The sequence below is a fragment of the Vipera ursinii genome (assembly GCF_947247035.1).
Source record: "Vipera ursinii genome assembly, chromosome: 4".
Taxonomy (NCBI): Eukaryota; Metazoa; Chordata; class Lepidosauria; order Squamata; family Viperidae; genus Vipera; species Vipera ursinii.
In genome coordinates, this window is record NC_139514.1 from 81,223,256 (window position 1) to 81,236,538 (window position 13,283).

The window sequence follows — 13,283 nt, forward strand, 5'->3', positions numbered from 1 at the left end:
CTCCGCGCAGACCTGCCGACCTTTGGGGAGGTTTGGGCGCCTCCCCAAACCTCGGCAGGTCTCCGTTCCTGTTTGGGGAGGTTTGGGCGCCTCCCCAAACCTCCCCAAACCTCGGCAGGTCTCCGTTCCTGTTTGGGGAGGTTTGGGCGCCTCCCCAAACCTCCCCAAACCTCGGCAGGTCTCCGTTCCTCCGCGCAGACCTGCCGACCTTTGGGGAGGTTTGGGCGCCTCCCCAAACGTCCCCAAACCTCGGCAGGTCTCCGTTCCTGTTTGGGGAGGTTTGGGCGCCTCCCCAAACGTCCCCAAACCTCGGCAGGTCTCCGTTCCTCCGCGCAGACCTGCCGACCTTTGGGGAGGTTTGGGCGCCTCCCCAAACGTCCCCAAACCTCGGCAGGTCTCCGTTCCTGTTTGGGGAGGTTTGAGCGCCTCCCCAAACCTCGGCAGGTCTCCGTTCCTCCGCGCAGACCTGCCGAGGTTTGGGGAGGTTTGGGGAGGCGCCCAAACCTCCCCAAAGGTCGGCAGGAAGAACGGAGACCTGCCGAGGTTTGGGGAGGTTTGGGGAGGCGCCCAAACCTCCCCAAAGGTCGGCAGGTCTGCGCGGAGGAACGGAAACCTGCCGAGGTTTGGGGAGGTTTGGGGAGGCGCCCAAACCTCCCCAAACAGGAACGGAGACCTGCCGAGGTTTGGGGAGGTTTGGGGAGGCGCCCAAACCTCCCCAAACGTCGGCAGGTCTGCGCGGAGGAACGGAGACCTGCCGAGGTTTGGGGAGGTTTGGGGAGGCGCCCAAACCTCCCCAAACAGGAACGGAGACCTGCCGAGGTTTGGGGACGTTTGGGGAGGCGCCCAAACCTCCCCAAAGGTCGGCAAGTCTGCACGGAGGAACGGAGACCTGCCGAGGTTTGGGGAGGTTTGGGGAGGCGCCCAGACCTCCCCAAACAGGAACGGAGACCTGCCGAGGTTTGGGGACGTTTGGGGAGGCGCCCAAACCTCCCCAAAGGTCGGCAGGTCTGCGCGGAGGAACGGAGACCTGCCGAGGTTTGGGGAGGTTTGGGGAGGCGCCCAAACCTCCCCAAACAGGAACGGAGACCTGCCGAGGTTTGGGGAGGTTTGTGGAGGCGCCCAAACCTCCCCAAACGTCGGCAGGTCTGCGAGGAGGAACGGAGACCTGCCGAGGTTTGGGGAGGTTTGGGGAGGCGCCCAAACCTCCCCAAACAGGAACGGAGACCTGCCGAGGTTTGGGGACGTTTGGGGAGGCGCCCAAACCTCCCCAAAGGTCGGCAGGTCTGCACGGTGGAACGGAGACCTGCCGAGGTTTGGGGAGGTTTGGGGAGGCGCCCAGACCTCCCCAAACAGGAACGGAGACCTGCCGAGGTTTGGGGACGTTTGGGGAGGCGCCCAAACCTCCCCAAAGGTCGGCAGGTCTGCGCGGAGGAACGGAGACCTGCCGAGGTTTGGGGACGTTTGGGGAGGCGCCCAAACCTCCCCAAACAGGAACGGAGACATGCCGAGGTTTGGGGACGTTTGGGGAGGCGCCCAAACCTCCCCAAAGGTCGGCAGGTCTGCGCGGAGGAACGGAGACCTGCCGAGGTTTGGGGAGGTTTGGGGAGGCGCCCAAACCTCCCCAAACAGGAACGGAGACCTGCCGAGGTTTGGGGAGGTTTGGGGAGGCGCCCAAACCTCCCCAAACAGGAACGGAGACCTGCCGAGGTTTGGGGACGTTTGGGGAGGCGCCCAAACCTCCCCAAAGGTCGGCAGGTCTGCGCGGAGGAACGGAGACCTGCCGACTTTTGGGGACGTTTGGGGAGGCGCCCAAACCTCCCCAAACAGGAACGGAGACCTGCCGAGGTTTGGGGACGTTTGGGGAGGCGCCCAAACCTCCCCAAAGGTCGGCAGGTCTGCACGGAGGAACGGAGACCTGCCGAGGTTTGGGGAGGTTTGGGGAGGCGCCCAAACCTCCCCAAACAGGAACGGAGACCTGCCGAGGTTTGGGGACGTTTGGGGAGGCGCCCAAACCTCCCCAAAGGTCGGCAGGTCTGCGCGGAGGAACGGAGACCTGCCGATTTTTGGGGACGTTTGGGGAGGCGCCCAAACCTCCCCAAACAGGAACGGAGACCTGCCGAGGTTTGGGGACGTTTGGGGAGGCGCCCAAACCTCCCCAAAGGTCGGCAGGTCTGCGCGGAGGAACGGAGACCTGCCGAGGTTTGGGGAGGTTTGGGGAGGCGCCCAAACCTCCCCAAACAGGAACGGAGACCTGCCGAGGTTTGGGGAGGTTTGGGGAGGCGCCCAAACCTCCCCAAACAGGAACGGAGACCTGCCGAGGTTTGGGGAGGTTTGGGGAGGCGCCCAAACCTCCCCAAACAGGAACGGAGACCTGGGGAGGTTTGGGGAGGCGCCCAAACCTTCCCAAACGTCGGCAGGTCTGCGCGGAGGAACGGAGACCTGCCGAGGTTTGGGGAGGCGCCCAAACCTCCCCAAAGGTCGGCAGGAGGAACGGAGACCTGCCGAGGTTTGGGGAGGTTTGGGGAGGCGCCCAAACCTCCCCAAAGGTCGGCAGGAGGAACGGAGACCTGCCGAGGTTTGGGGAGGTTTGGGGAGGCGCCCAAACCTCCCCAAAGGTCGGCAGGAGGAACGGAGACCTGCCGAGGTTTGGGGAGGTTTGGGGAGGCGCCCAAACCTCCCCAAACGTCGGCAGGTCTGCGCGGAGGAACGGAGACCTGCCGAGGTTTGGGGAGGCGCCCAAACCTCCCCAAACGTCGGCAAGTCTCCGTTCCTCCGCGCCCTGCCTGCCTGCTTCTTTCCGCTGCGGAAAGAAGCAGGCAGGCAAGGCGCGGAGTTTGGGGAGGTGCGCGCGCACCTCCCCAAACCTCCCCAAACTTCGGCAGGTCTCGGACGGCGGTGGCTTGGGAGAGGTGCGGGCGATCCCGGAAGCACCAAAGCCTCGGCCGCGCACAAGTCCTCGGTAAGTTTTTTTGTTGACTGGAGTATAAGCCGAAGTGGAATTTTTCAGCCCAAAAAGTGGGCTGAAAAATTCGGCTTATACTCAAGTATATACGGTAATTAGTTTGCCGCTTTTCTTTTCCTGAGGGAACAGGGTGTAAATTCCCCTTACCTTTCTCTTTGGGGAGGGTGTTTGGGGCAATTTTTTCAGGAAGAAGTCTTAGAGTCATAAAGAGAGGATAGGGTCTCACCCAGTTTCATCCACGTTGCTGTAAGGTTGCTTGTTAGTGTTTATTGTCTTCTGTTGTCAGTAGCTTCTGACTGGCTACATGAATGTAGACAGTCTTTCCTCCGCCAGTTTGGAGGGCTTCCTCAGATCAAAGGGAAGAGCCGCCACCCTCCCGCGATCAACGAGGGTCCCCACCTTGCTTGTTGCCTCTATGGGGTGACTTTCGACCCTTTCCAGGGTCCCCAGCGAGGTGAAATTGAACGCGATAGATGGAGCTCTGTCTTCCTGCACCCGGTTGGCTGCAATGTCAAAACCAGAACTCAATAAAGTTTTGCATTAGAGATTGGATCGTCTCAGCTATGCTTACTATGTTGGGTTTGTCAGTCAGAACCTTGACACAGTGTGAACGATTCCACTAAGACTTCAAGGTGTAGGTTGTTTCTTGTGATGAAACCTTTAATGATTTGTATGGTACAAGATTGAATATGGAACAAAAGATAAAAGATCCAGAAAGTGATTATACCTTTGTAATAAAAATATTTTCTGTTCAAAGCTTTTTACTACAAATAAGTTATTGCTCAGAAAGGAATAACAATATGTTTCCTAAAACTTCATTTTTGTTTGTAATGTCTGTCTAAATTACTTTTAGGATGGAATCCATAACAAAGATGGAATCAGATTTTAAAAATTGTCATATGTTTCTTGTGACAGTTCTAAACAAAGCAGTCTGTAGAGGCTCTTTTCCACATTGTGAGTATTTAAGGAAAAAAGTATTTAATAATTTGTTGTTAAACATTTAGAATAATGTATGCAATACTACTTTCTTAATAGTTGTATCCCTAAATATTTTAATCATAACTACTATAAGAAAATAATTATATCCTATATAATTGGAGATATTTTAATTAGAATTGTTAGAAATATTTTATTTATTTACTTATTTTATTTTATTACATTTATAAACCGCCCTTTCCTGAAGGACTCAGGGTGGTTTACAGGGTGATTAAAAACAAAAATACAAAAGTTAAAAACAAATTAAAAAATTATATTCGTCCCTGAATAAGTAAAACCCGTTAAAATTAAAACTAAAATTAAAATTCTCAGTCTGGGCCAGAGAGCTCGAAGAGCCAGGTCTTCAGTTCCCGGCGGAATGAACGGAGGTCAGGGGCAGTCCTAAGCTCCACTGGCAGCTGGTTCCAAAGGGCAGGCGCACCCACTGAGAAGGCCCTATCCCTGGGTGTCGTCCGCTGGCAATCTCTTACCGGTGGCACCCTGAGAAGACCCTCCCTGTGGGAGCGCACTGGACGAAGGGAGCTTGATGCCGGCAGCAGGTGTTCCCTCAGAAATCCCGGACCCAAGCCATTTAGGGCTTTATAGGTCATTACCAGCACCTTGAATCTCACCCGGAGGGCAACCGGGAGCCAATGCAGCTCGCGGAGTAGAGGTGTTACATGGGAGTATCGGGAGACCCCCATCACAACTCACGCGGCCACATTCTGCACCAGCTGAAGCCTCCGAGTGGTCCTCAAGGGCAGCCCCATGTAGAGAGCGTTGCAGTAGTCTAAACGGGAGGTCACGAGCGCATGAGTGACTGTGCGTAGGGCATCTCGGTCCAGATAGGGTCGCAACTGGCGCACCAGGCGAACCTGGGCAAAATATGTATTCTTGACACTAAGAAGTATATCATAGTTTTATCCATCTGTGATATGTTTTCTTCAAAAGACAGTTTACTCTTTTTTGATCCTAAAATTTTACTTGTTTTTGTTTCACAGTGGAATCTTTAGCTTTGTCACTCATGGCTGGAATGGAGCAAACGTAACATGCCATAAAAGTATGAAATTATACTCAAGCAACAACTTCTTTGAAACATTGTGATGTTAGCTGAAATGTCTTGTGATTTATGTGGCAGGCATTTTGTTTGATAAGTTACAGTACTTCAGTCCTAGATTTCTCATATGTATAATTTTATAGGTATTGCGCACGAAACTGTACAAATGTAAATGCTAAAACTATCATTAATTTTATATGTAAAATGTTTGTCTGACCAAACCATATTTTTATTTTCCTCTGTGAGGCACAAACATCAAAACAAATGTTGTAAAACAAATCTTTTAAAATATTCCCATTAAGACTATTAGTGCATAAGTTATCAATTATCCTTAAATGTAATGTAGTTGGATTGAGTTTTCCTTTCCCCTCTTCAGTGTATAATCATTTCTGATGAAATTAAATTCACAACTGTAGTGGCTGTGATAAATATCAGATTTCAATAAAACTGGCACTGGAAAAGTACTTTATGATTATCAATTTTTATACTGCATACAGTTATTTTTTGGCATTTTTAATAAATATTACTGAGCTTATAAATTTTGCATTGACAGGCTGTCTTAGGTTAACAACCATTCAGTGACTGTTTGAAGTTACAACAATGCTGAGCATTGAAACTTAGAAATAGTCCTCAAATTTGTGGCTGTCACATGATCACCACTTGTGACCTTCGCTGTGGGTTTCTGAAGAGCAAAATAAATGGGGAACATGACACTGAAGGTTATAAATGGCAATCACATGATGTGTCTAATGACCATGTGGGAAAACAACCACAACCAGAACTGCCATTGTAAGTCAACATAGTCCCATGATATTGATGCAGGATCCAATCTGGATCAGTCACCGGGAGCAGATTGTGCTAGACTCCGCTAGACAGAAGTTCCCTGAGAATAAGCTCCAGCATGAGTCTGAAACCTCGGAAGTCTGAGCCTCTGGTCCCGATGACTGACCCAGATTGGATCCTGCAGCATTATCCTGGGACATGTATATTGGCCTTCATTCGTGACATAATATTGGATTTTACGACCACGCTGCTTGATAATAGAATTCCTGGTCCCAATTACCATTGTTAACTGAGGACTACCTATATGACTGCTGTTGATGTCAGTTCACAAATAATGTGAATATAACATTTTCCTTATAGTACAAATTACAATTCCTTCAATGAACATGGCATAAGGGTTGAAGACCAGAAAAAAAAATCCTCAGCTAGAGCTGGCCCCAAATTGGTCATACTGCAAAAAACAACTATGGATCACTTTTAATGATCTGCTGAAAAATGTACCTGAGTGAAGTGTCCATAAGATCACAGTACATTATTGTTTATTCAGTGGTAATCTGAATGGGAAGTTGCCGGAAACACAAAAGTAATGTTCTAAGATATACAAAAGAAAACTGAAAAGCTGAAACAGCTTGGAACAAAATACTTAAACTGATAATGCAACACTATAATATCCAGTCACAACCAGAGAAGAAAAAAAGGGCAATAATTGAAGAAACTTTGACTACTGTTAAGGATATGGGTAATTCTGCTATGCTTTGGGGGTGGGGTAACATCGAACAGCACAGCATATTTTGCAGATGGAAAGAGGAATAAGTTCAATTAAATTTCAGTATCTCCTAGAAGGTAATGTCCCATTATCATTTAAGAAATTACAGTTAAAAAGAGATTAGATATTCATCAAGTAGCAATCTGAAACACTGCCATATCAACCATAAATATTTGCAAAAAAAGAAAAAAAAAGTTTTGAAACATCCTTCACATTTCCCAGAATTGATTATTGAGAATCTGAGGAAACATCTCAAACACATGATGCATGTAAGGAGACTCAAAAATATTTATGAACTAGAGCAGTTCTGCAAGGAAAAGGGGGAAAGTTTCTAAAAGCAAGACTATATCTACTGTATAGGAACTTTGCCATTCTGGAAAAAAACATTTTACAAAGTCCAAACTTTTCCACTTGCCATATTCACTTTTTTAATTTTTTAATTGCACATGCTAAAACATTTGTATGCAAATATATGTTAATTAGTTTTGTACTGGCTGTCTCATTCTGGAAAAATTGCAAGGGAAATACAAAAGCTCTGCAATTTTGAGCACATACCAAGACAACTTTCATGGTAATAACTTCCTGACTGGAAAAAGACTCTGGGTTTTTGTTCCTATTTTGGTATTAGAGCTGCACTAAATATGTGAGTTAGAAAGTTTTCTGGGGTCAGATTTTTCTGAGACAGATTTTCTACTCAGGGGAGTTTATCAGTTACAAAGCTATGTCGTTGGTGATCGTAAACAACTGAGAAGCAGTGATTTCATGATTCTCCCTCTCTTACAACTAATAAATATATTTCAAATGCCTGCACAGACTATAGATATTAAGGTAGGACAGGAAGATAGGAAAATCTTCCTATTCAAACATTTTCAGAATACCTCATTTATGATTTCACATAATTCTTCACTGAGACAATAACATTCCAATTATAGACTCTTTGATGGTGATGTTTATTTTCTTGAAATTGTGTACATTAGCTTTTCAACCTTTTCACAGATTGTACCACTTTTAGGACATGACAGTATTTGAGGACCACCACCAGTGCTTAGCAAGGTGTCAAAAACTTGACAAAAAAGTGGGATTTGGGGCTTTACTGGTTAGATTCATTTGTTGGTTATAGAAATGGCTAGTTTATAATTTATGGAAAAGTAAAAAGTTGAGATTCAATGTTAATGCTTCCTTCCTACTGCAACACTGGAACTCAGAAGTAAATGCCTTTTCTTTTTTCCCTTCTCCCCCTCACTTTTCCCTTTTTCTCTCACCCTTCGCTCGCAACCCCTCCCCCTTTGCTAGCAAAAGCCTCTGGGGCTTGCTCTCATTCACACACACATTGCTCGCACAAGCTACTCTCTTGATCCATTCACTCAAGCGTTGCTTACAAAAGCTTCTCACTTGCTCTCATTCACACGTTCGCAAAAGCTTCTCTTGCTCCATTCACTCACATGTTGCTTACAAAAACTTCTCTTGCTCCATTCACACACATTGCTCGCAAAACTTCTCCCTTGCTCTCATTCAGATATTCGCAAAAGCTTCTCTCACGCACATTGCTTACAAAAGCTTCTCTTGCTCATGCACACACGCTTGCAAAAGCTTCTTCCTTGCTCTCATTCACACATTGCTCGCACAAGCCTTTTGCTCGCTCTTTCACTCACCCTTTGCTTGCAAAGGCTGCTCGTTCGCTTTCTCACCGCTTCGCTAACAAAAGTGTCTTCTCTCTCTTTCTCTGTGTTTTTTTTTCTCTCCCGCCAAAATCTCCTTTTATAGCTTCTTTTCTCTCTGCCTCCTCTTCCTCCTTTCCTCTTCTGGGTGTGCCAGAAGCTCCAATCAGCATGCAGCTGTTTTGTTCCAGCCTACGACTGGCCCTGTTTGAATGTCAGGGACAACCCCTTTTTATAGTCAACAGGCTGGGAAAAAACAAACCAAATTTATTTACAAAGAGTTCAAACAAAAGTTAAACGAAAAGTTCAAGAGTTAAATCAAAAGTTCAAACAAGAATAACAGACCAGGTCTCTAGCAGAAGATCTTCAAACAGTTGCCTTCAGCAACCAGCACCTCCCACACATTCCCCTTTTATCAGCAGTCCCAAGGCGTGGCTTCTCATTGCCTTCTCCCGAGTTGCCTTATTGCCTTCCTCTGTTCTGCTCTGCTAGATTGCCTCCTGCTCCTAGCATCCCTGAACAGAGCCAGCTGTGGATCGTCTTCTTCCAATCCCTCATGCTCACACGGCTGAGTCTGATGAACAACAAGATGGGAGGGGCCAGGCTGAGAGTCCTGCAGTGCATCAGAACCTTCCTCTGACACCAAAGGCTCTCCAAACCCCTCCTCCTCTTCAGAATCATCCAACTCAGCTGCCAGAACCACAGGCTGATGCTGAATCGTAACAGCAGCCATGCGTGCAGTTCCTGGGGCTTTTGCCGAACCCTGCAGTTCCAACTGGTCTCCTCCAGGTCTGTGTGGCACCGATTTAGCTGTTTCCCTCCCCCACTACACTTGGCTATGGGTTGCATAACCACCTGCCAGGTGGTAAAGTACCACCAGTTGAAAAGCTCTGCTGTACAGTATGGAAATGCAGTAACCATCATGGCTAACTTGTGTTGCCTATTTTCCTTTTTAAGTATAAGGTGTTGTACTAGTGAGGAAAAATTACTATTAGAATGTACTACTATCATGAAAAACACATACTAGAAACAAAACAATCAGTTTCTGCAAAGAGCAGTATCAACAGAGGAACAAATCAAGAATGGATAGTATTAAAATTATGAGGTTTACCTCTCTTTAAGAACAAAGACTACCAAAGTTATTTTTTTTAGAAAGGACTGTTAATGCCAGTGGCCTGTTATGATAGTGGTACTTATTGTAAAGTAATTTATTGGGGCTGTTCCCCTTTTTGGTATAGGGGAAATCTGCCAAAGGGTTAAGTCTCCCCATAATCCTAAAAAAAGGAGATCATAATATTTCAGGCTTCTCTGCCATCAGTTATCTCATTTTTTAAAAAAATATCCTTTCAGGAAAAAAATTAACAATCTAATATGCCACTTCCCTCTTCTCAATCAGTGCTTACCTTTTTCCTTCAATTAAGGAGCTTTAGAAAAAAGTGGGAGCTCTAAAGAGCAAGGTTGCTTTGCCTGTACTGTACAACTGTTTCAGTATGCTTGCTGATACACGATTCAATCTCAATGAGTCCCAGGTGTATTTACTTGTAAAAAGGAAGACATATTGATCTCTGGGACAGAAGATATATTTTGCACTGAGCTTTCGTTAGCCGCTGCTAACATTATCAAAGATATTCAATGGATTTCGTCCGACAATGCAACCGGCGCCGCGACCCACAACCCGTGGATGATGCAACTGAAACCTCAATTTGGATGGCACTGCCATACATCAGTGGGGTATCTGAGGCAGCTGCGCATATACTATTGGCACATGGTATTAAGGTGGCGCACAAACCCAACCAGACCTTACGAACAAAGGTGATGTACCCCAAGGAACCCTTGCCCAAAGGAGAAACGTTGTCAGTGGTCTATCGGATCAATTGTAATGATTGCACAGGTAATTATGTTGGCAAAACCAAGAAGCGCCTGCAAACAAGGATACATGAACATGAAATGGCAGTCCAGCGGAATGAACACCGGTCTCAGGTTTGGATGCATATGGTAGAAAACAATCACACATTTAATTTTACAGAGGCCAAGGTTATTGCCCAGGATTCCACAAAGAGTGGTCGCCTATTGAAGGAAGCCTGGGTATCCGATCAGAACTTGATTAACCAGTACATTGGTCTGCTACCCGCATATCAGGCATTACAACACCATGGAAAATCGAAGTTCATAATTAATGATGTTATCCATCAATAAAACCACAAACAATATATTGCAGTTTTGTAGCCTGGATACACCTCACAAAGAGATTCCTTCTGGCTTCACAATCTGCAGGTAATCCTTGATTTACAACCACAACTGAGCCAAAAAAATTCTGTTGATAAGAAAGTTTTTAATCAGGTTTCGGCCCATTTTACAATCTTTCTTGCTAAGTGAATCTCTTCAGTTAAGTTAGTAACATGGTTGTTAAGTGAATCTGATTTCCCCATCAACTTTGCTTGTTAGCCCAGACACTGCAACCATCATGAATATACACTAGTTGCCAAGCATCCAAATTTGGATCACATGACCAAGTGGATGCTGCAATGATAGTGTGAAAAACAGTCATAAGTCACTTTTTTGGTGCCATTGTAACTTCGAACAGTCACTAAACAAATGGTTGTTGAGGACTACCTCATATTAGTCAAATTTTGCAAATTCAGTTTATAGTTAAACATGTAAGTCCCAGCCCCTTACTTGAACTTGAGATATCATATCAATATAATCAGATAACCCAAGCAGAGACTTCTTGATCAAGCAGCAATTTGATCAAATTAAGCAGCTGGGTGGCCAACAATCTGGAACTCTGGCAGAATTACATCCAGAAATGCCATGCATTAGAAAGTTGGTAGCACTGCTTTATAAACTTTGTTAGCCAATGAAAATCAGACAAACAGAGCCATTACATCATAAGAAAGACATCAATCATTCCTGTACACTCCCTTATTCCCTCTTCAGTATATCACATCCATGTACATGTTTCCCAAGCTTGCATGAAATTTCTCTGGTGCAAAAGCTGATCACAAAAAGCGAGAAAGCAACAGTTAAACTAAACAATTTCCTTTTGTTCCAGAACCCTTCGGTTAAACAGGACACGCCAACTCGGCCTGTTTGGCTTCTGTTTTCTCTCAATAAAGACTCCAGAGTGGCAATTCACCTCATGACATCATAGGTGACAGTATTTGCACGGTTCGGTATTTAGAAAATAACTTTTTTCCCTTGGGAGCTCCGTTCTTTCCTACTACAAGCCGGCGTGAAGATCAGAAGGGATTCTCTCGCTCGAAGGAGGAGCTGCAGATAATTCGCTGGGCGGACTGACTGCTTGCGAAAGGGATGGCTGAGGGTTTCGGTCGGGACGGGGGAGGAGCTGGAGAGGTAGGAAGGGTGTTTCCTTGCAGTTTCCCGGTTTGACTCAGGCAGGAAACTTCGAGCGTCCGGCGGACCTGGAAGGGAGCGCGGGGGTAATCCTGAGGGGCAAGAGCTGAAGGCAGCGCTGGGGACAAAGCCTAAGGGGAGCGAGGCCAGCCCTTGGAACGGCTTGTATTTTTGGGCGTCTGGCGAAAACCACAGGCCTCCTCGGCACGAAGCTGGGTGAGAAAAACTTCAATCGATTTTTTTTCCTTCCGCGGACCCAGCGCCAGGCGGCTCTTCTTTTCATTTATGTAGCTGTGCCCGTGCCTGCAGAGCGGTTCGCGTGCAAGTGGCCACGCACACTTGAAATACATTATTTTCACTGCGCGGCCTAACCGGGACGGCCTACTTCTGGTGGATTTGGGCGGGTCTCCCTCAAATTCCATATTCCGTGAAAGTTTAAGCTTCCGGGACATAAAATGCCAATTTCTTCCGCGGCACCTAATAAGTTTGTGCTACGAGCTGCGCGGAGGAATACCGAGAGTCCAGGCTCGGTGCAGAGGTGCTGCCTTGGAAGCATTGTTTAAGTGGGATAAGCCCCAGTGTCGGAAACAGTCTTTGGGGAGATAAGAAAGGAGGGAGAAAGAAGACTGCACACTAGGAACTGTTGTGGAGAGGGAACAACTGATATGCAAAAGAGTTCTTCTTAGCTCGCTATCTTATTGAAGTTGCGAACCATTTGAAACAATTCAAACGTCAGTGCCTTTTCTTCAAGTTTGCCGTAACAGAAATTGCAGTGTAAGAATAACTGAGTAATCCCGTTTCTTTCTTAAATTTGAAAAAAACTCAGCCAATTTCGCCAATCTCACACTTCTGAATAAATTCAGAATTCTTAGCCAACCCATCCATATATTTTATTAATTTTGAAGACTGAGATAAGTGTTCATTAAAAGCTGGGAATTAACTTTCCTATTATAATAATAGCATCATGCACATAATTTATACTTCTAATTAGAATTCATTGAGGGAGTGGGAAATAGTCTGCTAACGTTTACAGTATGGGAGGAAGTAGATCAGGGCTGTAATCCAGTGGATGTTTGAAAATTGCAAATATATTTCAGGATTATGTTTGCAAATCATGTCTCTTATTAGTTAATTGCTTGATCAATTTTCTGTATTTCTATAATATATTGAACCTAAAGCTAACATGTTTCGATTTGCACTAAAGGATATTGTGATTTGTAGTTTGGTTGACTAGCTTCTAGGGTAATATATAGTAGATTGGGAACACAACATATGAAATGCAGATTATATACTTTCAACATTCGCTGGCTTTCCTCCTTTTTATTTTATCTGACAATTTTGGAAAATTCAAAAGACTGCATATTACTTTGTGTTCAGTAAGTTGACTTAATAAAGCAACTGCTTTTATCATGGGGTTTTACATTTCAATTATGACATGTTTTCTGTACTTGTGATTGTGTCAGAAACAGTTAAAAAGTTCTAAGTAGCTTGGCTTGGGAAAAAGAGGTAAGTAATTGGCATCTGAAGAAATATAATTCCTTCTTTTTAGAATTGCCTTTGCAGTAATCAGTTTCTTGCATTATAGATTTGTATGCTTTTCATTATGCATAGTTACGGATATGCATAGTTAACAAGACTGTTAAGTTTAAATTACAAAATTATTTAATTTACAGATGCTTTCTGTTTTTTTTGCTATCTCTATTTAGTCACCAATGTACGTTAAAATCA

At 45.6% G+C, this 13,283-nt stretch overlaps 1 protein-coding gene across 5 annotated transcripts in view; it reads left to right on the forward strand.

Moving 5' to 3' along the window:
• LOC310639671 (cytoplasmic FMR1-interacting protein 1) overlaps positions 1-13,283 on the forward strand; it is a 158,686-nt gene that overhangs the window by 72,338 nt on the left and 73,065 nt on the right. For 2 of the 5 annotated variants that reach the window (XM_083361495.1, XM_083361496.1), the window contains exons 22-23: positions 3,816-3,916; positions 4,939-5,458. The exons of 1 other annotated variant lie outside the window; for it this stretch is intronic. In XM_083361495.1, the coding sequence (XP_083217621.1) occupies positions 3,816-3,916; positions 4,939-4,985 (148 nt within the window). In that variant the 3' untranslated portion in view covers positions 4,986-5,458. Of the gene's footprint in view, positions 1-3,815; positions 3,917-4,938; positions 5,459-11,556; positions 11,772-13,283 lie in introns of those variants that run through there. 2 more of the 5 variants (XM_083361493.1, XM_083361492.1) reach the window with 1 other exon arrangement.